The sequence below is a fragment of the Lampetra planeri genome, chromosome 7 (assembly GCF_965212315.1).
Source record: "Lampetra planeri chromosome 7, kcLamPlan1.2.h2, whole genome shotgun sequence".
NCBI classification, from domain to species: Eukaryota; Metazoa; Chordata; class Hyperoartia; order Petromyzontiformes; family Petromyzontidae; genus Lampetra; species Lampetra planeri.
This window is the reverse complement of record NC_136113.1, coordinates 10,804,321-10,830,110: the sequence shown is the minus strand read 5'-3', so window position 1 is coordinate 10,830,110 and position 25,790 is coordinate 10,804,321. Positions and strand designations below refer to the sequence as shown.

The following is a 25,790-nucleotide window of genomic DNA, read 5'->3' as shown; positions in this document are numbered from 1 at the left end:
GGACACAGCCTAGGAAACTTGGTGGAGTGTAAGAATTCAACTCCCCCATCCCCCATTCACAGCAAATCGTCAATATTTGTTGTTTCAATTTCATTAAAAAAATCGATTTGTTAATGTTTCAAATGTAGTCTTGTTTTAATAATGTATCATTTATATCCGTCTCATTTGCCCAACTGTGTTGATTCCTTTTAGCCGGCATGTAACATTGGCATATACGTTTGCTTATAACTTGTATAAATCGTGAATAATCGATTCTTACACACGTGATTTGATGCATGTATCAAAAGTATACATTTTATGATTCCTGTAAAGCTCCTTGGAATAAGGCACTATAAAAATCTACATAAGATAACTTATGATCATGTTGAGAATTATCTATTTATGGGAGGTCACACCTATTAAAAAACGTGAAGTGATGTCAATGGGAATGAGTGTTGTCGCCTCCCCTGCTGCGTGGAGGTCACTGGACATATCAAGAAATGACAGTACACACCTGCGTGCCAGCAGGGCGCTCATCTCTTCCATGAGGCCACCTCCTACAAGCGGCACGGGCACACGGGACCCCTCCCCTCGGGACGAGCCCGGGCTGGACACGGCCACCCCACCATCTTCGGACTGACATCACCACGCACACAGTGACGCACATCTTCACTTTCGCATTCAACAGACTGCTGGAATAAATGCTCTTATGAAGGCCGGCAGGGTACACAAGGCACACACACGTATAAAGGCAAGAGACTGCAAGGTGGCCAGGTGATGATAGAGCAAGGGGGTTTGTGAACCCACATGCGAGTCTTAACCACTGATAAACATGTATTGTGTCTTCTTCGTGCTGCATGAACCACGTCGTCTGCAAACGATGGCTGCCGCAGCTAGAGCGGAGAGAGTCAAAGGGACAGTGAGGAGGTCCACTCACCCGGTAAACCTTGCGAAGGCGCGCCGAGCTTAGGGCAGCAGCCAAGCCCGTCAAGCAGGGCCCGTCCTCAGCCTGTTGCTGCTGCTGCTGCTGGGAGGCGGCTGCTGCTGCTGCCGCTGTGAATCCCGGAAGGGGGGGCGGTGGCGGCGGCACAGGGGTGGCCGGGGGGCACGCAAACACAGACGAGGAGGAGGAGCAGGGGGGTGGAGAAGGTGGCCCGGGGGAGCCGGGCGGCTGGAAGGCACCTCCGAGCAGCACGGGCGGGGGCCCCGGAGGGGGCGGTGGTGCAGGGTGGGCGGCCATGGCCATCGGGGGGGGAGGAGGTGGAGGAGGAGGAGGCGGCGGCGCAGGGGGCTGTGGGGGGCCGACTCCCGTCGGCTGAGCACCCAGTGATGATGGAAGAGGCGGCGGTGGTGGTGGAGGTGGAGGAGGAGGTGGGGCGCCGGCCGGCAGGAAAACTGAACCAAACGCACACACGGGGGTGGAGTGCAATTGAAATGCAGCGCTTTGCAGGCAAAGCTGGTGGATCATCTAATGTTCCAAGTTTCAAGAAATTTGCAGCCTATAGTTTTAGTGTACATGCATTGCATGTGTACATGTAGAGCTCCCCCCGCCCCCCCCCCCCCCCCCCCCGTGTCAATCACTACAATATAAGTCTATCCATGCCAGGCTGGTTGTGGAGGTTATTACAATACCTCAGCAAGATGGTCAGTGCAGGTTGGCGAGTGCACAGATGTTGCAGTATAGTACAATACTAAAGTGGATTTTACTGCACTGCCCTCTGCGCGAAAAAAAGCCCTGCAGTCGTATTTGCAGATGCAGAATGTGCGTAACGGGCACGTTTTTAAAAAATAATATTAGGCGCTAATCAATGCATCCGTGAAATTCCATCCTTGCAACCAACAAACGTGCATCGAATCGTGCATATGAGAATTACTTAATAATCGTAAAGACTATATACCAATTATTTTATAATGTTACACTGTAGACTTTTGGAAAGAGCAAAACTGTACAAACAAATTAGGGAAGAAATGACACCTACAAAAATGCATGGGAATGATGCGACAAAAAAAAATCGATTCTTGAATGGAATCACAACCCCCGAATAGTGACGATTCATCCAATCGCTTGGGGAGAGTGAATCATCGGTAGCCTTACAAAAACATTACTCAATCACGAATCGCACGACCGTTTGGAGAAAGTGTCTTGAGATGCTCGAGAAGTAACAGTCTTTTACTTGCCAAAGAAAAGATGAGACGATGATCGCTATTGTAAATTACATGCGCAGAACATGGGGAGTCGTGGCGAAATTCATTTTTCTGAAGCCGCGTGCCCACTTCATGAAACAGTTGCCCATGGAAACAGTTTCATAAGCACAAACACAACAGAAGAGCCTTTTGAAAGCGATCAGCTTTTCATCTCGCCATGGGTTAAATAGGACGGCGATAAAACAAAACAAAATAACCCAACAGAGCTGCACAAGAACATCAAGTCCCCCCTGTGGAAAGCGGTGCTTTCATGGTGCAACTCAAACATGTAAATGTGAACACAACTGCACAGGACTGCTCCCAATCACATCACAATATCCACATTACAAGTAATACGCACATACAGCCCAAGTGCTGCATTACAACACAGCTTCAATTGTCTAATTTGCAATGAAAAAGAACCAGTTCCTTGATGCATAATTCATTTATTTTGGGTTAGATCAGCATGGAGGCATATCACGATTTTAACCATAACCCTCCACCACCCGACAGAGGTGTTGCTATTATAATGATCTGATGTTTTTTGTGCCGTTGATGTGGACTGTGATGTGCATTTAGATTTTTCCTTTGCCCACACGTGGGGGTTTGAACTTTATGCCTTTTTGAGTGTCTAGAGGAGACCCCAACACGCAGGCGTAACGATGACGATAAGTGCTCAAGAATCTATTCCTGCATGCACAATTCGACGCACGGATCTCGGGCAGTACGAATTGACCGCAACAAGCGAAGAAATCAATCAATGGGGACATACCGACGAGTCACCTATCGGCACCGCACCTTGCCATGGGGGGGAAGGGGTGCTGGGGGGGGGGGAAGGTTGGGTTACCGAGCGACGAGGCATCCGGCTGGAAGTCGCCGGCGTCGTCAGCAGAGCCCGGGTCCTGCTCGACCCCAGCGGGCAAATCCTCAACGCCCTCGAGGCCCTCGTCCTCCTCGTCCTCGTACTGTGGACAACACGCAGAGTTGCACACGTCTCCCCCTCCATCCCGTGTGCAATAACAATAAGCATAATGTAGAAGCTGGATTTTAGCGCACCGTATATAAACTTCTGATGCGAGTACACTTTGGATATTAGCACCACTGGCCTTGCTGCAAAGGAGTGTGCTCATGTCCAGATTGTACTGTAGTAATAATAATACATCTTCTTGTATTAGGGATTCATCTTCTTGGTTCTTTCGGTAAAGTCACGTGGAAGGGAAAAAAACATTCAAAAAGAAAGAAAGAAAAAAAAAACTTACTTATTTATTTTAATATGTTTTCTTTTTATTATTTTATTATTTCCCTTCTACGCGACTTTACCGAAAGAACCAAGAAGATGAATCCCTGCAGTCACGAAAGCTTTAAATCGAAATGTAACCATAATGATATTAGCGCACCGTATATAAACTTCTGATGCGAGTACACTTTGGATATTAGCACCACTGGCCTTGCTCCAAAGGAGTGTGCTCATGTCCAGATTGTACTGTAGTAATAATAATACATCTTCTTGTATTAGGGATTCATCTTATTGGTTCTTTCGGTAAAGTCACGTAGAAGGGAAATAATAAAATAATAAAAATAAAAATTATAAAATAATATAAGAATTATTTAGAAATAATAAAAATAAAACATAATAAAATTATACAATAATTAGTTATTTTAGTATGTTATATTTTTCTTATTTTATTATTTCCCTTCTACGTGACTTTACCGAAAGAACCAAGAAGATGAATCCCTGCAGTCACGAAAGCTTTAAATCGAAATGTAACCATAATGATATTAGCGCACCGTATATAAACTTCTGATACAAGTACACTTTGGATATTAGCACCACTGGCCTTGCTCCAAAGGAGTGTGCTCATGTCCAGATTGTACTGTAGTAAAAATAATAATACATCTCATTTATTCCCCAAGCTTAATCCCTCACCCAATACAGGAATAGCCACGTGACTACGCACAGCATTAACGAGAGGAATACTGGATGTGGTGGTGTGCTTGGCTCAGAAATATTTTATGCGTCGCTGACCCGGAGGGACGTAAAATAAATTAAGCCCCATTATTCGTCACCATTTGCCAAATTACTTTTCCAAATGTCCTTACAAAAGAAGCCATCTTCAGCACCATTAAAGCAATGCTTTATTTGTTTCAATCGACCCACATCGAAAATAAGATTTCTGGCGTACAGACTTAAAGATAATCCAAATAAATGTAGAAACGTACAGATCATATGTGAGGTTGACTCTGGAATGACGGCTGGGTGAATATTACAATTTAGCAAACAAAACCAAACGGGGCTAGCACGAATAGCACCAATTACCGAGTCTGGTGCAGGACGGTAATTGCACATCAATTCAAACTGGCATTATGGAGCTGTGGCAAAGCTTTATGGAACTGTGGCAAAGCTTTAGGAGGGCACGCATGATGATAATCAGTGTCGAGTGCAGCAGGGTTGTGGTCATCCTCAGCACGACGACGCACGGCAAGTGCGCGCGCATGTATTGATAGAATCCGTGATGGGAAATGGGGGGGGTGGGGGGGGAGTCACTCAAACTCAAGTACCTCTCCACATCGCTGTCATAAGCATCTTTTACTTTTCAGCTGCCCTGCATCGATCGGATTATAACTATGATGATAATAACCATCGTCTCAGGCAAGGTCAATCGCCTAAATGCATACGCAGCGCGCTCACAACCACCGTGCGTTGTAATCAAAGAGGGGGGAAGATGGGGCACGTGTGCTCACTGCCGCGTTCTCCTTCTGCTGGGCCTCCAGCCTCTCTTGCTCCAGCCTCTCGTGCTCCGCGTGCTCCAGGCGCTCCTTCTCCTGGCGCTCCCGCTCCTTCTCCGCCCGCTCCTGCTCCACGCGCTCCTCCTCGCGGCGCTCCCTCTCGCGGTGCTCGCGCTCCAGTCGCTCCAGCAGCTCACGGTCCGCGCGCTCCATCTCCTGACGCTCGCGCTCCTGCTTCTCCCTCTCCTGCCTCTCGCTCTCGAGCCGTTCCCGGTCCTGCCGCTCCCTCTCCAGGCGCTCCAGACGCTCCAGGTCCTGGCGCTCCCGCTCCAGGCGCTCCCTCTCCTGCCGCTCCAGCCGCTCGCGGTCCTGCCGATCCCGTTCTATGCGATCCAGCCGCTCGCGGTCCTGTCTCTCCCTCTCCACGCGCTCTCTTTCCAGGCGCTCCAGCCTCTCCCGGTCCTGTCGTTCCCTCTCGAGACGCTCGCACTCCAGGAGCTCCTGTCTCTCCTGCTCCTGCCTCTCGCGCTCCTGCTCCAGCTCCTTCTGACGTTGCCGCTCCGCCACCTGCATCTGCCGCTCCTGCATTTGCCTGCGAAGGCCGTGGACGAATAATAACGGTGCCAACAACTCCGTAAAGCCGAGTCGGGAAACGGTACTCAAAATGTCGTGAGAGGGGCCTGATAAACATAGTAACCTCATGCAGGAACAACTGATACAAACCCCGAATCTTATATTATTAAATTGAGATACGAACAGGACTCTCACCTCCTCTGCATCTCCAGCTCCAGTGGGAGGGGTCCATTTGGGTGCTGCGGGTGCTGAGACTGCTGTGGGTGCGGTGGGTGCTGGGGATGGGGCGGATGCGATGGCTGATGCTGCGTGCGGGAATTCTGCCGCTGGAGCATGGGTCCAGCTGCAAGGCGCACGCACGCAGGCGCACGCAAGCACAGTGACCAGGAGTGTAAACACACGGCCAAAAAACGCACATCATCGGCAAGAGCTGCAGGTGGCAATGGGTGGCGAGTTGTTAATGGTGTGTTAAGCGACACAAAGTCCCTGCGAACACAAGTAGGGCAAATGGGAATATGACCACCGTGACAGGTTTGAGCACATACAAGCCTTTTTAACGCTTTTCAAATAAAGTTGAAAGTATTTTATGCATTGGCTCTTCCACCCATCCGTCTGTCTATAACACTTCAATACAAAGTTGTGTTACGATTAGGAACTCATCCTAGACAAAAGCTAAATTGATCAAAGGGTTACCCAAAACTTGAAACAAAACCAGCGGTAAAAAGGATTGACCTTGACATTTGCACCATAACGTCCCAAGGGAGTGCTTCCCCTCCCAACTCCTTTCACAATGACGTAATCGAATGTCAAGTGAATCTCAGGGTGTCCCGCAGTGTGACATTATTTTGTTGTTAAAGCAAATCAAACATCTTGCGAACACAAGCAAGTTTTGACAACGGCAAGTAAAATATATTAAACACCCATCTAATATATCACCACAGATTTGAAGTAGGCACAGCACCCATTAAGGAAAGGATAGTGAAAGGAGTAGTAACAAGTGGCGTGCCTCAACTTGTCGATACGTCAACCCTTAGCAGTTCAGCACAAGCTATCGTCAGGGACACGTGCGATATCTGGTCTCATGCGCGTGTTGGTCTTGCGTGTGCGCAAGTCACGCGCGCGCGTTTCTTCGCGTTGCGAGTTCGTCACGAAAGCACGTTGGGTGTGCGGGTGCGCCAAATGCCACATGCACGTCAGTCACACGTAACCGCCGCTCCCACACACACGCGTGTGCGTGCCGCGCAGAATAATCACCGTACAAAACGATATCGTGTGAACTAAGACGGTCACTGCATCGTGCACTTTCATTCTTTAGAAAGGATGTTTACGTTTAGTTTGTTGTCCTTACCCCGGACCTCCGATTTGCACGGATGGCTCCGTACGGTGCGAAAGAAGGTCAACATAAATACATACAGGTTATCTGTGTGTGCGTGCGTGCGTGCGCGTACGCTGGTCGTGCGTGCGTGGCGGGACGTGGGTGTCCCCTCCGCGGCCGTCCTCACCAGGCTCCTGGGCATTCAGCACATCCAGCGCGTGCATCATGGCGCTGGCAAACACGTGCGCGTCCTCCTTGCTGCCGAAGTTCAGGCCATAGACCTGGCGCGCGTCGCGCCACTGGTGGAAAGTGGGCGTTGCCTGGTTGTACTTGAGGCCGCGGATTATTGCGCAGTTTATCACCACCTGCGTGCCGCGATTGCACATTCGCGAAGAGGTTCATTGGCGGAGGGGAGGGGAAAGAAAAACGCAGGTAAAAATTGAACGCAAGGCCGTAGTGACTATTTACACGCGAATGCAGCAGTTCATAGCCACCAGACAACTGGTGGTTGACAATCGGTACATTTGGTTGTCAGATCCGTTCCACCATCATGGAAGCAACCTCTGTGGTGTCTGGGTTCGCACACTTGATTTGCAATCCAGAGGTCGCCGGTTCAATTCCGGCCACTGGCGCGGCAGTTGAATGAATGGAGCAAGTTTCTGAAATCCCAGCCCCACAAGTGGCAGGTCGAGGGTGGTGGGGTAAAGTGTGGGTATGTCTACTTCTTCTCACATTTGATCAACGTGGAATAATATAGTTCACTTTAGTGGAAGCACTTCTGCAGGGCTGCACATTTACGTACCTTCTGCCTCCAACCTCGATTGCACTCCTCAATCTGGTTATGAGTCAGGTCTCAAAAAATATATCTCTTCCACGAAGCAGTTTTAAATTAATGATACTAATTTGTTTTTGATATAGCGCCCTCTATGCTGGGGCGTCTCAAAGCACTTTACATCTCATCTCAAACGTCTGGAAGGAGATCTCTAGCGGCAGCTGTCCCTGTGGGCACAACGTGATACAGCTCCTAGCCTAAAAATGGGCATTAGTCTGTCATCAGGGGGTGGCGATTGCTGTGTTATCCCAATTGCATAGTTTGCGAGTAATGTTAGAATTTACCATACTTGGACCCTGACCATAGCACAATAGCTTACTCTTTCAAAATACTTCACAGGATCTTTAACATCCAATGTGAAGCAGACAGGGCATAGTATTTTTTAGAAATAAATCCTTAGTATTAATCAGGGCGGCTGCAGATGCAAACCGTTAACCTCTATAACGAGCCTTTTGCCCGTCCAAGGACGGGTGTATTGGAGCAAATCTGAAATTTGCAAGCGAAAAGCAGACCAAGACGTGATATTCATTACCTTAATTTGTGTGCAATTTGTAAGAGCGCGGTGACACAGACTTATTTCATTTTAAGGTTATAATCCCTTGTTCATCAGGACGTCCTTTTTACTTTGAGGTCTCAACAGCGTTACGGAGATCGCGTGACGCGAGGGTTCTGCCTCCTCCCCCCTCCTCCTGATGCCGACGAGGGGGGAGGAGACGCCTCGGCCCCCCATGTGGAGTGACGTCAGCCGATAATTATTATGAATGGGGGGGGGGCGTGTCCATTTGGAGAACGTCACCTTATGATTATTAATGAGGGGGCTGTTTGATGTGGAGTAACGTCACCTGCTCATGATTATTAATGGTGGGGGGGGGGGCGGGTGTCCATTTGAAGGACGTCACCTGCTCATGAATATTAATGAGGGGGGCTGTTCGATGTGGAGTGACGTCACTTGCACATTTATTATTAGGGGGGGGGGGGGGGAGAGTACTAAATATTGAGTGACGTCCCCCGCTCATGATTATTAATGAGGAGGGGTGGGGGGGGGATGTCCATTTGAAGGACGTCACCTGCTCATGAATATTAATAAGTGGGGCTGGTCGATGTGGAGTGACGTCACGAGCGTTAAGGACAGACATTCCTGGGTGATTATAGTCGGTATAAGCGGCAATCGTGCTACCACTGGGTCGTGTCACCACCCCAAATAACCATGAAGCTCATGGCAAGAGAGCGTCTGGTCCATGGTTGCATGCCCTACGATCAATATTTGAGCGTATAATTACGCATGCTGTATAGGATGATTGTATGGTGCGCGCATTGGAGTGGTTCCTTGCGGAAAGCCATACTGCAAATGCAGCAATCACATGGCTCACACGCTTAAACCTGGACGTATAATATACGCACTGGACCTACGCTAACGATGATAAATTATTACAAATGTTATTATTGTTTGTGCTAAATGGGACAACTCTTCAAATCCATCCACCATGCAACAGTTTAAAATAATCAGCTCATTTATCTTTTAAAATATTTTTGATAATACAAATAATGTAAAAAGAAAAAATCGTGTACTTTCCATACATGTTATTAATGTTATAATTTTGAAACAAGGGGGAAAAAAACACTGTGGGGGGTGAAAAAATGCACGTGAAATATTGATACAGTTTCACCAGAGTAATGCAGAGCCACACTTAAGAAGAGATACGGCGAATGCACCCGCGCATGATTTGTGAGCGAGCCGAGAACGTGACGTAAACCCACAGAGAAACTGGACACGGCATGGTCATAAAAGCATGCTCTTTCCAGTGCGACGCAGTGATAACTTCCAGGTTATAAATTTTAACAACTCAGACCTTACCCCAAGCCACACAGTAAATTATAAATACAAAGTGCTATTGTTGATATTTGTTAATTAGCAAATTGTTTGTACAAATGTTTATTTCATTATGAACACAAATTAATAAAAAACAAATCCCGGGAAGGAATGTTTGAGGGAAAAAAAATTTCGCGACCAATAAATATTCATAACCAAGCTCTTCTTCATAGTTACCATAGGCAGTACTCCCAAACTGTGCACCCCCTCCCCCCCTCAGTGATTCAGGAAGGGCTTTCCACACAAAGCAACTATGCTGTTCTATACTGGGACTTTTAAAATGAACGGAGCAAGTTGGTGATTTGAAAAACCATCCCCTCACACCGAGGAAATGAATAGACTTGTATTAATCATGTACAGCCAGTGCTCAAACTGAAACGAAACCATCAACTCGGCAACTAACCCATCCAGCCCGGCTTTTCACAAGCGGCCCCCCCTGGGTGTGTGCATACATATATGTAATTCAGCTTGCTGAAAGACTTGTTTCTTTTTTAAATTGCAGAAACATTGTGTTTCATCGGCTTTTTTAGTAAGCGCAGCAGTGGCAAAAATCCAAGACCCTCCACCACTTGAAGAGAGCAGGGATGATATCGGCAATGGCTGTGGAAATGAAAGGCAGGGTGCCAAGTGGGGATTGTGAGACGGTGGGGGCAGACGCTGCCACATTCTGAGCGCCACGCAAAAGGCAGCACGGCCATGCAAATGTTTGAGGTGATAATTGATGATTTTCCCCATTCGAGTCGGGTCGCCCCTGTTAGGAGGCACGTCTGTTGCTCGGTGAGCCCAGTTTTCAAAGCTAAGCCAGCAGTTTCAAACGCCCACAGCAAGTCACTTCATGGGGCCTGCAGTGAATGATATATATTTAAAGAGGAAATTATTAGGTGCCGAAATACAGATGTCTGTGCAAAAGTGAAATGCTTAAATATTTGCAAAAACCTACGAATGTAACTTTGCCAAACTGCCTGTTAAACAGACCGTGGTTGTCCATTGCGGCTGCTTAGTTTTCTATTGTTTTTGTTGTCCTTTTTATCCAGACAAAACCAGCCACATGAGATGAACGAGAGCAGTTCACAGATGGAATCAATTTAGTTTAAGCTACTTGTAAAGAGGAAAAAGTAAGACAAAGAGGGCAAAAAGAATCGGGCTTTTTGGATCCAATAAAAAAATGAAATCCGTGCTGCATTCCCCCAAGGTTGGATTTAAGAGACGCAGCACCGAGTGGGAAACAGGAGCCACTCGGAGGCACACACACCTGGCACTGCAACATACTTCTGAGATTTAAATATTGAACAAAAGAAATCAGTGAGCGCAACAACAGCACTTTGCTCAAGGGCCCAACTACGCCGTTTCAAATCATGTGACATATGCCGTTTGACTAACAATCTACAGCCCTTTGTCAATTCACTGCTGAATAAAGGCCTCTCTATGCCATGTCATTTATAGCGGTTGTTTGACCATACTTCACCACACTGGTCAGTACAAGTTGGTGGAAGGGCGACACCAATTCAGATATCACTGGCCACTGAGCCCCGGCTGGGATCGGACGCTGGCCAGGTCACAGTTGAGAGCGCAGTGCGTCAACCATTGCACCAAGGCCCCAACCCTAAACAGCGTATGATATTTAGATTTACACAGATATGAAGGGCTGCTCCTTTCACTATTTAAAAAATGATATGCAATGCATCGTGCCTCACAGCTTTTACACGCCACTGTTCTACGAGCCAGTCCTCCGATCAACCACCTTGTTCCACTGAACAGAACGACATGCGAGGCAGATGTTCTAAGATAATTAAATAAACCCCACACACCGCTGGGGAATAATACGTGGGATGATGAAGAGCGACGGACTCGGCACACCGAGCGGTAGGGAGTATTTTAGGCTTTTTCACACAACAGAGGCGGTCACTGTACGACGCTTGTATTCCCACAGTGAGCGCAGGGTCAACACAGTCGCCATGACCACCAAATTTTGCACAAATTCAATGTGAGCAACCATAGGGACAAGCCCCATTTTGAAACACTTTTACAAATAACTGCTTTTAAAAACCCATAACAGTTCACGTTCCAAAAACCACGTCCGTCCTCGTTCTTTCCAGACTGGATCCCTTGGGCATAACACGAGAGCTTGCATGCACTGTGCTGCCTACACAGTAATCGAGTTCCTCCATTGCTAAAACCCTCAAGCTGATCTCCTACACGCAAGTGTATAACAAACACACACAAGAAAATAAAACCCCTCTTCTTGCATTGCCAGGGCCGCCCCCCCCCCATCCCCACCACAACATAAGCTTTGTCCGCGTGCCACGCTCATCCAAACACCTATGTTCCACTCTCTCCTAGGACCACCCCAGTTCCTTCACTCAAGGTCTGCAATGACCCAGAGGGCCCCCTGCTAAATCCCAGCCCTTCCTGCTCAAGAGTTTTCCAGATCATACAAACACCGTCTGACGAGTTCGTCATCATTTGCAGAAATTATTTATTGTCACCCTTAGGCAACACTCCCAAACTGCACCCCCCCCAACTCCTCTGTGATCAGGAGGGGCTTTCCATACGAAGCCCCCTACGCATAAGCCAGCAGTAGGTGATGACGACTATAATGAAAATTGTGAAACCGGAAAACTTGACTTAATGTTCTGCTGCTGTCTAAAGTGATACGTTGACAATTTTGACCCTTGGGATCTGAAACTAGGCTGCGTGCTTCATACGCATAAAATGGTGATGTCATTTGGCATACAAAAGTGTATTTTTTGTGTCTAGAAAACATCTTTTCCGTATTTTATTTCTCCACATTTCTCAACTCAAAGATTTGATGATAAGCTAGGGCCTTTGTAGTCCAAGTCAAAGTTTAGCCGAATCCGTTAGGTTTTCACACGTCTCTCTTGTGAAATAGATTATTATGTTATCGGGTTCTTATCTGGAAAAATTATGACACCGACTCACTGGGTCAAAGGTAGGACTGGAGTATCATCATGGGACTACATCTCTGACAGGGGTAGGACTGTAACAGGGATGTGTGTGTCTTTGGCTTGGTTATGAAGGCTGTCTGTAAAAAGGCTCTAGTCTTCATGGAGTCTAATCTGTGCATGTTAAGACAGCCTTTCGTTCACTGACATGGACATGTGGGGCAAGCGGCAACTCAACCCATACAAGGCCAATAGTGCCACAGTCTTGAGGCCCAAATCGTTCATTGGCCCTGGGAATGAAAACATGAGTCCGAGTTTGCATGAGTCTGACCGTTACAATGTTTTCTCTTATAACGTTCTAAATGCTGCGTTTTTATTTGTATCACCGGACCAAGTTTGCCGTTACGATGTATTCATTTCTCACCCAAATTTCCCTTGAAAAATAAACTTTTAGTCCAAAGAGGCTCTTGGCTCGTAATGAAGGAATTGTATTAATGCATTTTGAGCCTGGAAAATGTGGACTATTGTGAGGTCCTCAATTAATCACTATAAAAAATACGGTACATTATTTTAAACCCAGCGATTAAGAAAAGTTATTTTTCAAGTAAGATTGGCAGAAAAATGGAAAGCTACTTCCATATAATAACTAAATCCACGTTGCACGATCCAACAAAATTCATGAAACCGCACCAATCACAAGTGGAGAGGCATCTAAAACTGGAAATCCATTCAAAATAAAGAATCTGTAGTAAACATCACAAATAATAAACAACTTTGAGAAAACGCACAGTTACACCGACACTTTGTCACTTCCCACCCTCCTCCGCAACACTCCACCCTTCCTCCTCCGCCACACTCCAGCACCCTTCCTCCGCCATGCTCCATCACCCTTCCTCCTCCGCCACGCTCCACCCTTCCCAGTCGCAGGGCATGTGCAATCGTGACATCACGCAACTCACCTGGTGGTCCTGGATTTTGCGTCCGACGACGCGGAAGGTGTTGTTGCCCGTGTGGTGGTAGATGTGCACACGGCTGAATCCCAGCGAGCCTCCCGACGGCACCCACTTCTTGTTGGTGTCGTCGTAGATCATGACGGAGGCACGGGCCTGGCAGATACTCTGCTCGCTGCTTGGGGGGGAATGGGCAGAACCGCTGGGGTTTGAAAGACAGGGACCCCCCGCACCCGTGTCAGCTTTTGGCACTTGGGACGACAAACGCAACTACCAATTCCGGCACGACGCCCCTCCCCCCCCCCATATCCACACTTAGGAGGTAAAACCAGCCCCGTAGGATTGTAGGGGGCTCTAGGATGAGCCACCCTTTGTCGAAGGTTCAGCAACTCTGATAAGCACGGTTGGCTACGTGCGGTACAAATTAAGCTTGACATACTTGCATACAACCGCTATTTTAAATTCCTGGAGTCAAGTAAAAATAAATGTTGTACAAAATTTAAAACACGTGGTAGTTTTTTTATCTTTCTTTGTCTATATTGGGGATAGAGCCAGAGCAGAATGCACGATAGACTGGAGCAGATCGTATCGTGTTATGCTTAGGGTTCAACATGTGTCAAGTTTGTGTAACTTGTGTTGCACTCCCACCCCCTAACTTGTTGTATGCCTCCCCATTTCAACTAAAAAGTCTACAGGCCTGGGTCAAACCACTAAACATACCATGCAATTTCACGTAGAGTACTTGTACAGTATTTAAATGGTCACAGTAAAATAAACGTGTACATGTACAGCTCTTTTGTCAATCCACTGCTGGATGAGGGCCTCCCCATGCCGTGTGGGTCGTGAGGATCATTTGGCCATACTTTACCATGTTGGGTCAGTGCGACTTGGTCAAGGCAGTGAGCACAGATGTGGGAACATAGATGTCAAGTACAGTATAACAACAGATGTATATGCACTGCCCTCTGCTGCCGACCACGTCGTAACTTAAATACGATTCCTTTGAGAAAAATCAGTGTTCCCATTATTCATGAATACTCATTATTCATTAATCATGAGAAGCATCACTGAAGCTTCAGATGATTTCCCCCGAAGGGTCCCAATAGGATATTTGACCCCATACAGCACAATACTTATGCCAACTAATACAAGAAAGAACTCCTATCACCCACAGCACTATTATCCATTGCTCCTATTATCAGTGGAGGATATAGAGTCCACGAAAGCCTCATATCTTTGGCCCTAATTGTTACTATTATGCGCGATTTTACCTATAATGCATAGCAATCTTGCTTACCGATGCTCATGATCTTTTCATGGAAAACAGGAGATACGCGGCAATAACAAGAGATACGCGGCAAAGAAAGGGAAACAAACAGAGACAGAGAGTCACAGATACAGAGAGTCACAGATACAGAGAGTCACAGAGACAGACACACACAAAAAGGTGACAGAAATACACGAAGACGCCATTACTATTATCTGTGATTTTTTTTCACAGACAAGAGAAGTCGTCCGGCAAATTAATCTTATAAAAGTATCCTATTATCCGTGGGTTTTCCATAATTTAGAATTAACCACAATACTTGTGGTCAGAATGCAAACCAAAACCACACTCTTTGAAACTGATTGGTATTGTGGTTAATGCAGACATGATTCCTTGTAAAAGGTTTCAGTTTGGTGTTTTAAAATCTTAACACAGCTGTTTTGTTGCCAGAAAAAAGGGGAAATCCTATTCTCATATTTTGGTACTGGCAAAGGAGGTCCCATGATGTAGATGTTCCATAATTATTAGCCTGTGGATAGGAGGTGTAAACTTATGGATATCACCACGGATCAGTGTTCTCCTGTGCAAGCATAGGACGCCTCTGCACATGATGAATATTGATTGTGCTTCATTTGGAAATGGTCATAAATAGATGACCACTCCTCCCTCCAAGACCCATGGGTAGTCTCAGCTTCCACATTTATCACAATCGTTAGTACAGCGATACTTGTGTGCAGGTTACATGCGTTCGCAATTGTCTGCCCGAGGAGAGGTCAGAATGTTTAGATAATTAATCATTTAATACATAACAATCACACAGACCTAATACCAGACTTATTTTTCAGATTATGAATAAACATGACTAAATTTCGATTTAAAGCTTTCGTGACTGCAGGGATTCATCTTCTTGGTTCTTTCGGTAAAGTCACGTAGAAGGGAAGTAATAAAATAATAAAAATAAAACATAATAAAATAATTCTCACGACGTTTCGGCCACAACGCAAGCAGCCGTCCTCAGGTGAACGGCTGCTTGCGTTGTGGCCGAAACGTCGTGAGAATTATTTTATTATGTTTTATTTTTATTATTTTATTACTTCCCTTCTACGTGACTTTACCGAAAGAACCAAGAAGATGAAACATGACTAACTTATAAATAAATCCCAATATAAACTGAATCGGTACGTACTCTGAACATCCCTTTATAAACGTTGACAGGCCTCTCTATACATGCATTATTGCACATACGTACAGAATAAATTCATAAATAATTAACTACTCCCAAAATGAAAAATTGTTTGCAAGGGCTACAAATCGAAAGTTGTAAGTTATTTGAAGAATTTTCATTAACGATTTTCATTAATGAATCTATTAATACATGCCTGCATCTAATATTTATTCTGGTAGATACATAGTAAGACATATTTTCCAGATTCTAATTCAAGTGTGTTATCAGAATCATTAAGTGTCAATTCATAACTCTCAGATGCAAGCAGCATGTCAAAAGAGATCAACACTGCTTATGGGATTCCCTTTATGTGACCTCTAACTCAGACGAGGATTGCTCCTGCACTCTCTCTCACGCACATTGCGAGCGGGGTGTGCATCACGTGGCCGTAGCACTTCATTCATTTTTTTTCTCCCAAAGATGAATTTTCTTTTAAAAAAATTAAGCAACAATTTTAATATTCTTGATTCTTTCGGTAAAGTCACGTAGAAGGGAAACGATAAAATAATAAAAATATATAAGAATAAAAAAACGTAGCAAGAACATTTTCTTGCTGTGTTTTTTTCACAGCTGATGATTGCTTGTGTTGCAGTCGAAACGTGATAATTTTGTTATATATTTTTATTATTTTATTGTTTCCCTTCTACGTGACTTTACCAAAAGAATCAAGAATATGAATCCCTTCAGTCACGAAAGCTTTAAAACTATTTCAATGTAATACTGTACTATTGTTTTTAAATGCAGTCATTGTTGATTTAAAGCTTTTGTGACTGCAGGGATTCATATTCTTGGTTCTTTCGGTAAAGTCACGTAGAAGAGAAATAATAAAATAATATTAATATTGTTTTATACGTGACTTTACCGAAAGAACCAAGAATATGCAGTCATTGTGTCACGGATGAGACCAACAACTCACTAACAGTTGGGAACCTGATTGAATCACAGGCGGCTCAAACCCAGGATCTCAGATCGTCACGATGCTGGTGGTGCCAGCCCAAGTGCTCCGATCCTGAAGAAACCCAACCACCTCAGGGGTGTCCAGTTTGTCTGAGAGTATACTTTCACGCAAAATAATATATAGTATATACAGTATGATACACGAGAGAGATATGAAAGTGACAAGCGTTCTACTCAACGCGTTTTTCTTGCGCGTTTTAATGTTCAACTCGTGTAGCCTTCAGCAAGGGTTATTATTTATATTGCGTGCACGATTTCAAAACATTTGTTTTGCATTTACGCCGATACGGTTTATGAATATTAACGAACACAACAAGAATGCGTGCCTCCACGTTCCAAACTTTCGGGGGGTCTAATAGTACTGAAAAGTCACTGAAGGCAACACTTGTGGGAGCATATACCCCCCCAGATTGGAAGCCAAAACTTCTGGGAGTTTAAACTAAACTGTGTCTGCCAGACCGGCAATCCTTGATCCACAGAAAAATTTGTATGCATTGCTTTTTCCTCATTACTCCCACACTGGACATGTCCAAAACAAACACAAGTACGATTCACAGCCTTTCTTACAAATCGCTAAACGCTGTTCCGTGGTCACACATGGATGATGTGGGCGCTTTAAGAGATGTGCTTCTGGGTTATTTTGTTCCACACGCAGGCGAGAGGGAAGTTGATTGAAAATCATGGCATATTATGGTCAATGTCGTTTATTTATTTATTAAATATGAACCACTTTCCAACCCCAATCCCCATTGTCATTCATCACTCTACCCACATCAAACCTCAACGCTTACGATATTTACGGGATTACATTGACACTTTCGAACAACTTGGCGAGGACAAAGTGACGGGAGCAAATTTGGGGCAAACGCCTTCTACGTCAATTAACTGCACTGCGACACACCTCAAGCGAGCCGTCTGGAATGTGGTGGCCAACTCCTGTTACCAGACACCATATGTACAACATCTACCAAAGCCTAAGCAGCCAACTGAAAAGTCCATAACCATCAACTCCATCCCAACCCTGACCTCCCCCAAGGCATCGCAACTCAGGAAAAAAGCATTCCACAAGAAATAATATTGACACTAACTGCATGTCACAAGAGAAGGAAGGGCACTGCCAAACACAAAACAACTTTTAATGGTTTTGCCAACACGCTTAATAGTGTCCTGACAGATGCTCGACACTAAATTGTCAAGATAATAAATCATTAAATTAACAAATATATTAATCGCCAATGTCCTTACAACTCCAAGGGAGCAAACAGTACCGTGGCCACCTTTTTTATACAATTAATTCACAACCCCATGGCAAATTTTGCCACGGGGCATCACAGGGTTTTAAGAGGTCGCTGGGGCAGCTAAAATAGACGCGCCAAAGAACTGTCGTCAGCTGCTGTGGGGCAGAGATATTTTTACAGGGATGTGTCACATTTTCGCAGGGTTAGCTACCTAACCATGGTATGGTCACTGCAGCACATGCCACCGCCACCACCACCACACAAAAAAAGAAGCAATAAAAACCGTACCACGTCCTTGGCCCCATTTCATGAGGCCGTTCCCAAAAGTGTAAAGGTCCCTATGTCAATGGCCTGAGAGGCGAAGCTTCCTCAATATCCTTGTCCTGGATGAAGCAGCACTTTTCCTCCTCACTGGGTCCTTCCCACCAAAATGCACCCGTGCTTTTCAGGGTAATTAAACGTGCCCCACGATGTTCATGAAGAGGTCTTTCTTCTAACATTTGATAACAAAGCTGCATTTATTTCACAGTATACATGTTGCCGATGAGCTACATTAACCGGTCCAAAAATCAGTCCAGAGTTTACTAAACAAATACTGCCGCAATATTTTTTGGTTCTAAGACTGATACATCGATGCATTTAAAGTTTGCTTTACATCGTTTTTTTATGTGGTGGAACACACCGTCTCCTTATTACTTTATTACGACAGTATTGACTGGTGCGAGAATCATAGCTGTCAACTCCTTATCAGTGCCTACCTTATTACAGTCCAATTCAGACCTTATTGGTCACCCCGTGCCCTTACAAATCTCAATGTTCGTCCCACAAAGTCTCATCACAAGGGAGGAACACAAACAAATAGACAAAAACATTTGGCCGTATTGGAACGGCTGTACGCCCTATGGACCTGAAAACTCATTTTCCCTGTACAAGAATATGAGTAAAGACTATGGGTTGACAGGTATGGAGACTGGTTGAAGGTTCATGATTTTTTTTTTGAGCTTCTTAAACTGCAGTTGTACAATTTACCACAGAGCAACGTGTTCTTCGAAAAATGTGCTATATTTGGACACTGAAATGAGCAAATGCCTCAAGAATGCACAAGGCGATTGATTAAATTAGACCACCACTTGGGTCCACTCGGGTCCACCGGCTGGTCAAAAACTATGCCCCACTATCCCGATTTGTAAGCGGCTCGTTGCAATTGTGTGCCGTTTCCCTGCTGGCCATGGCTATATGTAGACATACAGTGGAGTATTTTTGTACTTGCCATTTTACTGTCCCTTTAGTGCCCTCTGCAATTGCACGCCTTTCATCTCTCCCTCCTGGGTAGGCCAACCTTCTTGTGTAAATAGTAAATACACACCGTGCATTGCAAGTGAGCACCCGTGGTGCTTGTGCTGGGCTCGCGAAAACATTGCCCGGGGTACCATCGCACACACACCTTGCTAATTGTTTAACTGGCTCAGATTTGCAGATGATTGCCAAGTCCAACCAACAAAGCAGTCCAAGTATTTTGCTACGGAATTGTCAATGGGTTTTATTTTTGCGCTTGTTTATTGCTGGAAAGGATCACCAAGTCTCACATTTTTCACGTGCGAGTCCTGCAAGGTTTTCGAAGTAGTGGGTGACGTTGCCATGTGCCAAGGCCATAATTATAATATAAATTGGGGGGGACACATCCACCCCCAATATTAAAATATTCTCAAAATGTCCCCCCCCCCAATATATTGCTATAAAATAGATTTCTGTTTGTATGATTGTTGTTATGGTTGTACTTTATTAACCCATAATCTCTGCCATTACATACAATGAAACAAGAAAAGATAAAACAGAGCAATGTAATACAATACACTATTAGACATTATTGTAAAAATAAATAAAAAGTCCACCCTATGTGCAAGTGAATTTTTTAAGATTTTAGGCAGGAAATTCGTTTTCAAATTTAGATTTTTTTTTCTGGGCGGGGGGACCCCCAAACCCCCTGGAAGATTTGCTCCCCCCCAATGTTGACTCCATGGCTACGGCCTTGCCATGTGCAATCCCAATTGAGTAATTTGCAGATGAATTTTCAACATTCTGATGTTTGGCTAAGACTAGTTAGTGTACTTTGGGGATTTTTGTTTCTGCTCTGGGAGGAAATCGGAGTGCCATAGAGGAGACCCACGCAGAACAGGGGGAGAACATACCAAGTCCAACACAGCAAGGCAGCTGTGTAGCGGAGGTCGCAAACGGGTTTTGATTCCTTACCCGTACCCGGCCGCACTAGGGTCGCAAACGGGTACCCGTACCCTACCCGTACGGGTAGGGTACAGGTATCTGGTACCTGATTGCGACCTCTGGGATGAAGCCATGTTGCAGGCGCGGGTGGGTTGATTCTAGGAACTTGAATTGTGAGAAGAGACAAGACGTTGGGAAATGAGTGACAAACAGTTACTCACCAGTGACTCACGGTCTACCCGTACCCGGCCGCACCAGGGTCGCAAACCGGTCGGGTACGGGTAGCCGGGTATCGGGTACCCGGTTGCGACCTCTGCTGTGTAAAGGAATCTAACCCAAGCCCCTTCCTCCACCCACAATCATTTTGTCCCTTGTTGACTTGCAGTGCAGCACTTCAATTAAATGTACGGTCACAAAATGGGTTACGTGGCCATACCTTACTACTCTGATCAGTACAGTAAAATGTCTTAATCGTACGCAGTATTCCGTATTGTAACTCTGTGCTGTGAAGCCATTTGAAATGTCCACATTTAATAATTCGTAAACGTGCTTGTATCGAATTGGATTTACAGTGTCCATGCTTACAGTACATGCAAGCTCCATGCTGCAGTGAAGCCGCACTGTATAATGAACACACATGGGGGAATCTTTAATCCACAAACACAAAACGCACGTACTGCTCACCACCCATCAACACAGTACACCAAGCGTGTGTCCGGCACGTGCGTATTCAGTGATGCCACTACAGCACACACTTTATATACTGCACACTAACAGTGTATACTGGCCATTAGTATATAGCGATATATAATGTCCTATTCACATGCAAACAATGCGTCTATGCGTGTATGTATGCAGCACATGGCATGTTACATACACATCGTTGACAGATTCACGTGGTCGAAATGCATTAATGTTTCTACGCTTTTCCTATTTACTGCACCGTATTAACGTAGTCTATACGTCGACGGTACTCTGCCGTGTTATGCAACAAATACATCTGCGTTTGTCAATGCAGAATTGTGCTTCCAGGACGTATTTGTTTTTTGGAGGAGGGACAGGTCTCGATAATATGAATACGTGAAGAACCCCTGGGCTCCACTTGCACATGTGCACACACACATAGGAAGGAGCAGGCACCCAAGTATGTCGTATTCAAGCACACCACAGAGTTCGTGCACACAAGCAGTGTGTGGGTGTGTGGCGGTAATGTGATATTATACTACGCGTGCACACCTACAGGAAATCGTGTGTGCACTGGGTATGCACTATGCAGATGCATCCAGTATCATGCAGTAAAGGTGGCTATGAAATGCACTGTTCACGATATTTGATGCACAGTAATTGCGTATCCATTCACGAACATGTGCATATTAAGTAAACACAGTAGGCATGTATTTGTGGATGTACATGTCTATATAGAAACGTGTCCATGTAGCCCAGTATGTGTCTGTAGAACAGGGGTGTGTGTGTACACGTGCAGTACATGCACTGTGTGCTTAGAGTGTCCCGGGTCCGGAATGCATCAATCCGTAACGATTCGTGTATATTAATGCAGAATTAACTGTTCTAGGCAAGCACGTATCATCCATTGTACCTACATGTGTTACGCATGTCACATCATCACATGTGTGTCGATGGTAAGTGGCTATGTATATAGACAAGGCACACGTGTACACGGCGCATTCTGAATGTTCAGCATCTGTAGAGAGTCACGCAGAAGCGTGCAACGACGAGCCCATGGTCCGTGTGTGTGTCAATGTACATGTAACGTGTCCCTGCGTGTATTATGTTGTGTGTTGCATGTTGTATGTTGCATGTTGTATGTTGTATGTGGTATGTTGTATGTTGCGTGTGGTATGTTGTATGTTGTATGTGGTATGTTATATGTTGCATGTGGTATGTTGTATGTGGTATGTGGTATGTTGTATGTTGCACGTAGCATGTTGTATGTTGCATGTGGTATGTTGTATGTGGTATGTTGCATGTTGTATGTTGCACGTAGCATGTTGTATGTTGCATGTGGTATGTTGTATGTGGTATGTAGCATGTTGTATGTGGTATGTTGCATGTGGTATGTTGCATGTGGTATGTTGCATGTGGTATGTTGCATGTGGTATGTTGCATGTTGTATATAGCATGTTGTATATAGCATGTTGTATGTGGTATGCTGCGTGTTGTATGTTGCATGTTGTATGTTGCGTGTTGTATGTTGCATGTTGTATATAGCATGTTGCATGTGGTATGTTGCATGTGGTATGTTGCGTGTTGTATGTTGCATGTTGTATATAGCATGTTGTATATAGCATGTTGTATGTGGTATGCTGCGTGTTGTATGTTGCATGTTGTATGTTGCGTGTTGTATGTTGCATGTTGTATATAGCATGTTGCATGTGGTATGTTGCATGTGGTATGTTGCATGTGGTATGTTGCATGTTGTATATAGCATGTTGTATGTGGTATGCTGCGTGTTGTATGTTGCATGTGGAGTGTTTGTGGGCGAATGTCCCGGGTCTGGACCGCACCTCATGGCTGCTGCTGCTGCTGCTCGCCTCCTCCGCTCTTCTTGCTCGGGACACCGGCTCGGATTTGACCGCAAATTATTCTTTTTCTTTCCTTCTTAAATCACAGAGTAATCCACGATCTAGCGAAGGGACGGGGGGATTGGGGATTGGGAAGAGAGGGGATTGGAGATGATGATGATGAGGTTGGACGAGGTCCGTGGTGGTGATGTTGGTGGTCGTGGCTTTTACAATGGCAGACGCACGTTTTTTAGTAACACGTTCACATATCTACTACGTTTCTTACAACAATAAAAAGACGGATTTGACAACAGGGAGAGAGGATGAAACGCGCACACGCCTCGTGTAGAAGCAGCAGCAGCAGCAGCGGCAGCAGCAATCGCACGAACAAAAAATTATTCCGAAACAAACGATTCACATTTACGGGATGAGAAGAAGCGATTGCGAATCCAACTGAATGAAGAGAATAAGGCAGCGGGCACGAGAAACGAGGACCCCACACTTAGTGAGATGGACAGAGGGAGACGGGACACGACACAGAGATGACACGAGAGAGAATCCCGGGGAGGGGAGAGGGCAGAGATGGGGAGATAGAGGCGAGGGTGGTGGGTAGTGGTGGTGGTGATGAGTGAGTGGTGGTGGTTGGTGGGGAGTAGTGGTGAGTGGTTGGTGGTGGTGAGTGGTGGTGGGTGGTGTTGAGTGGTGGTGGTGGTGAGTGGTGTGGGTGGTGAGTGGTGTGGGTGGTGGGTGGTGTGGGTGGTGGTTGGTGTGAGTGGTGTGGGTGGTGGATGGTGGTGGTGGATGAGTGGTGGTGGTGGTGCGGTTGGTGGTGGTGCAGTTGGTGGTGGTGGTGAGTAGTGGTGGTGGTGAGTGGTGGGTGGTGGTGAGTGGTGGTTGGTGTGGGTGGTGGTGAGTGGTGGTGGGTGGTGCGGGTGGTGCGGGTGATGGTGAGTGGTGGTTGGTGTGGGTGGTGGTGAGTGGTGGTGGGTGGTGCGGGTGGTGGTGAGTGGTGTGGGTGGTGGTGGTGGGTGAGTGGTGGTGGTTGGTGTGTGTGGTGAGTGGGGTGGGTGGTGGTGAGTGGTGGGTGATGGTGGTGGTGAGTGTGGTGGTGTGGGTGGTGGTGAGTGGTGGTTGGTGGTGGTGAGTAGTGGTGAGTGTGGGTGGTGGTGGTGAGTGGTGGGTGGTGGTGAGTGGTGGTGAGTAGTGGTGGTGGGTGGTGGTGAGTAGTGGTGGTTGGTGGTGGTGAGTAGTGGTGGTTGGTGGTGGTGAGTAGTGGTGGTGGTGGGTGGTGGTGAGTGGTTGTGGGTGGTGGTGAGTGGTGGTGGGTGATGGTGGTGAGGGTGGGTGGTGGTGGTGAGTGTGGGTGGTGGTGAGTGGTGGGTGGTGGTGAGTAGTGGTGGTGGTGTTGGCGGCTGACTCCTCGGTCCGCCACTCCGCCTGTACCGCTCGCTCACCCGTCTCGCTGTATCACGCAGAGACGCGAGAGAGACAGAGAGGCAGAGAGAGAGAGGGAAGGAGGCGATGTCTTCTCTTCTCTGTCCCCTCCCTGGCCGACGAACAGACGCTGCGGCGGTGTTCGGATGGTGATGGTGGTGCTGGCGGTGCGGTAATGCCAGTGATGGAGACGCGCATCCCGTTACATCTTCTTCATCACCACCACCATCATCCCCACCACCGCCATCATCGCCATCTGCAGTTGTAACGGCCTCCAGACGCCTTAAATAGCTTCCGGTGCTGGAGGGTGGTGCACCCCCCCCCCCCACGGGGAGACTATAGACTGGGTCTACATAGACTATAGACTGGGTCTACATAGACTACAGACTGGGTCTACATAGACTACAGACTGGGTCTACATAGACTATAGACTGGGTCTACATAGACTACAGACTGGGTCTACATAGACTACAGACTGGGTCTACATAGACTATAGACTGGGTCTACATAGACTATAGACTGGGTCTACATAGACTACAGACTGGGTCTACATAGACTATAGACTGGGTCTACATAGACTACAGACTGGGTCTACATAGACTACAGACTGGGTCTACATAGACTACAGACTGGGTCTACATAGACTATAGACTGGGTCTACATAGACTATAGACTGGGTCTACATAGACTATAGACTGGGTCTACATAGACTACAGACTGGGTCTACATAGACTATAGACTGGGTCTACATAGACTACAGACTGGGTCTACATAGACTACAGACTGGGTCTACATAGACTACAGACTGGGTCTACATAGGCTATAGACTGGGTCTACATAGACTACAGACTGGGTCTACATAGACTACAGACTGGGTCTACATAGACTATAGACTGGGTCTACATAGACTATAGACTGGGTCTACATAGACTACAGACTGGGTCTACATAGACTATAGACTGGGTCTACATAGACTACAGACTGGGTCTACATAGACTACAGACTGGGTCTACATAGACTACAGACTGGGTCTACATAGACTATAGACTGGGTCTACATAGACTATAGACTGGGTCTACATAGACTATAGACTGGGTCTACATAGACTACAGACTGGGTCTACATAGACTATAGACTGGGTCTACATAGACTACAGACTGGGTCTACATAGACTATAGACTGGGTCTACATAGACTACAGACTGGGTCTACATAGACTACAGACTGGGTCTACATAGACTACAGACTGGGTCTACATAGACTACAGACTGGGTCTACATAGACTACAGACTGGGTCTACATAGACTACAGACTGGGTCTACATAGACTATAGACTGGGTCTACATAGACTACAGACTGGGTCTACATAGACTACAGACTGGGTCTACATAGACTACAGGCTGGGTCTACATAGACTACAGGCTGGGTCTACATAGACTACAGACTGGGTCTACATAGACTATAGACTGGGTCTACATAGACTACAGACTGGGTCTACATAGACTATAGACTGGGTCTACATAGACTACAGACTGGGTCTACATAGACTATAGACTGGGTCTACATAGACTACAGACTGGGTCTACATAGACTAC

General features: G+C 46.1%; 1 protein-coding gene across 2 annotated transcripts in view; it reads right to left on the bottom strand.

Annotated features, from left to right (window-relative positions):
• LOC144719946 (uncharacterized) overlaps positions 1-24,488 on the bottom strand; it is a 28,864-nt gene extending 4,376 nt beyond the window's left edge. The window contains exons 1-9 of one of the 2 annotated variants that reach the window (XM_078596313.1): positions 24,217-24,488; positions 22,766-22,884; positions 13,343-13,535; positions 6,912-7,143; positions 5,659-5,806; positions 4,906-5,482; positions 3,011-3,128; positions 917-1,374; positions 494-615 (exon numbers count right to left, since the gene is read on the bottom strand). In XM_078596313.1, coding sequence (XP_078452439.1) covers positions 494-615; positions 917-1,374; positions 3,011-3,128; positions 4,906-5,482; positions 5,659-5,806; positions 6,912-7,143; positions 13,343-13,535; positions 22,766-22,770 — 1,853 coding nt within the window. In that variant the 5' untranslated portion in view covers positions 22,771-22,884; positions 24,217-24,488. The remainder of the gene's footprint in view (positions 1-493; positions 616-916; positions 1,375-3,010; positions 3,129-4,905; positions 5,483-5,658; positions 5,807-6,911; positions 7,144-13,342; positions 13,536-22,765; positions 22,885-24,216) is intronic. The other variant, XM_078596314.1, reaches the window with a different exon arrangement.
• Positions 24,489-25,790: the final 1,302 nt, after the last annotated feature.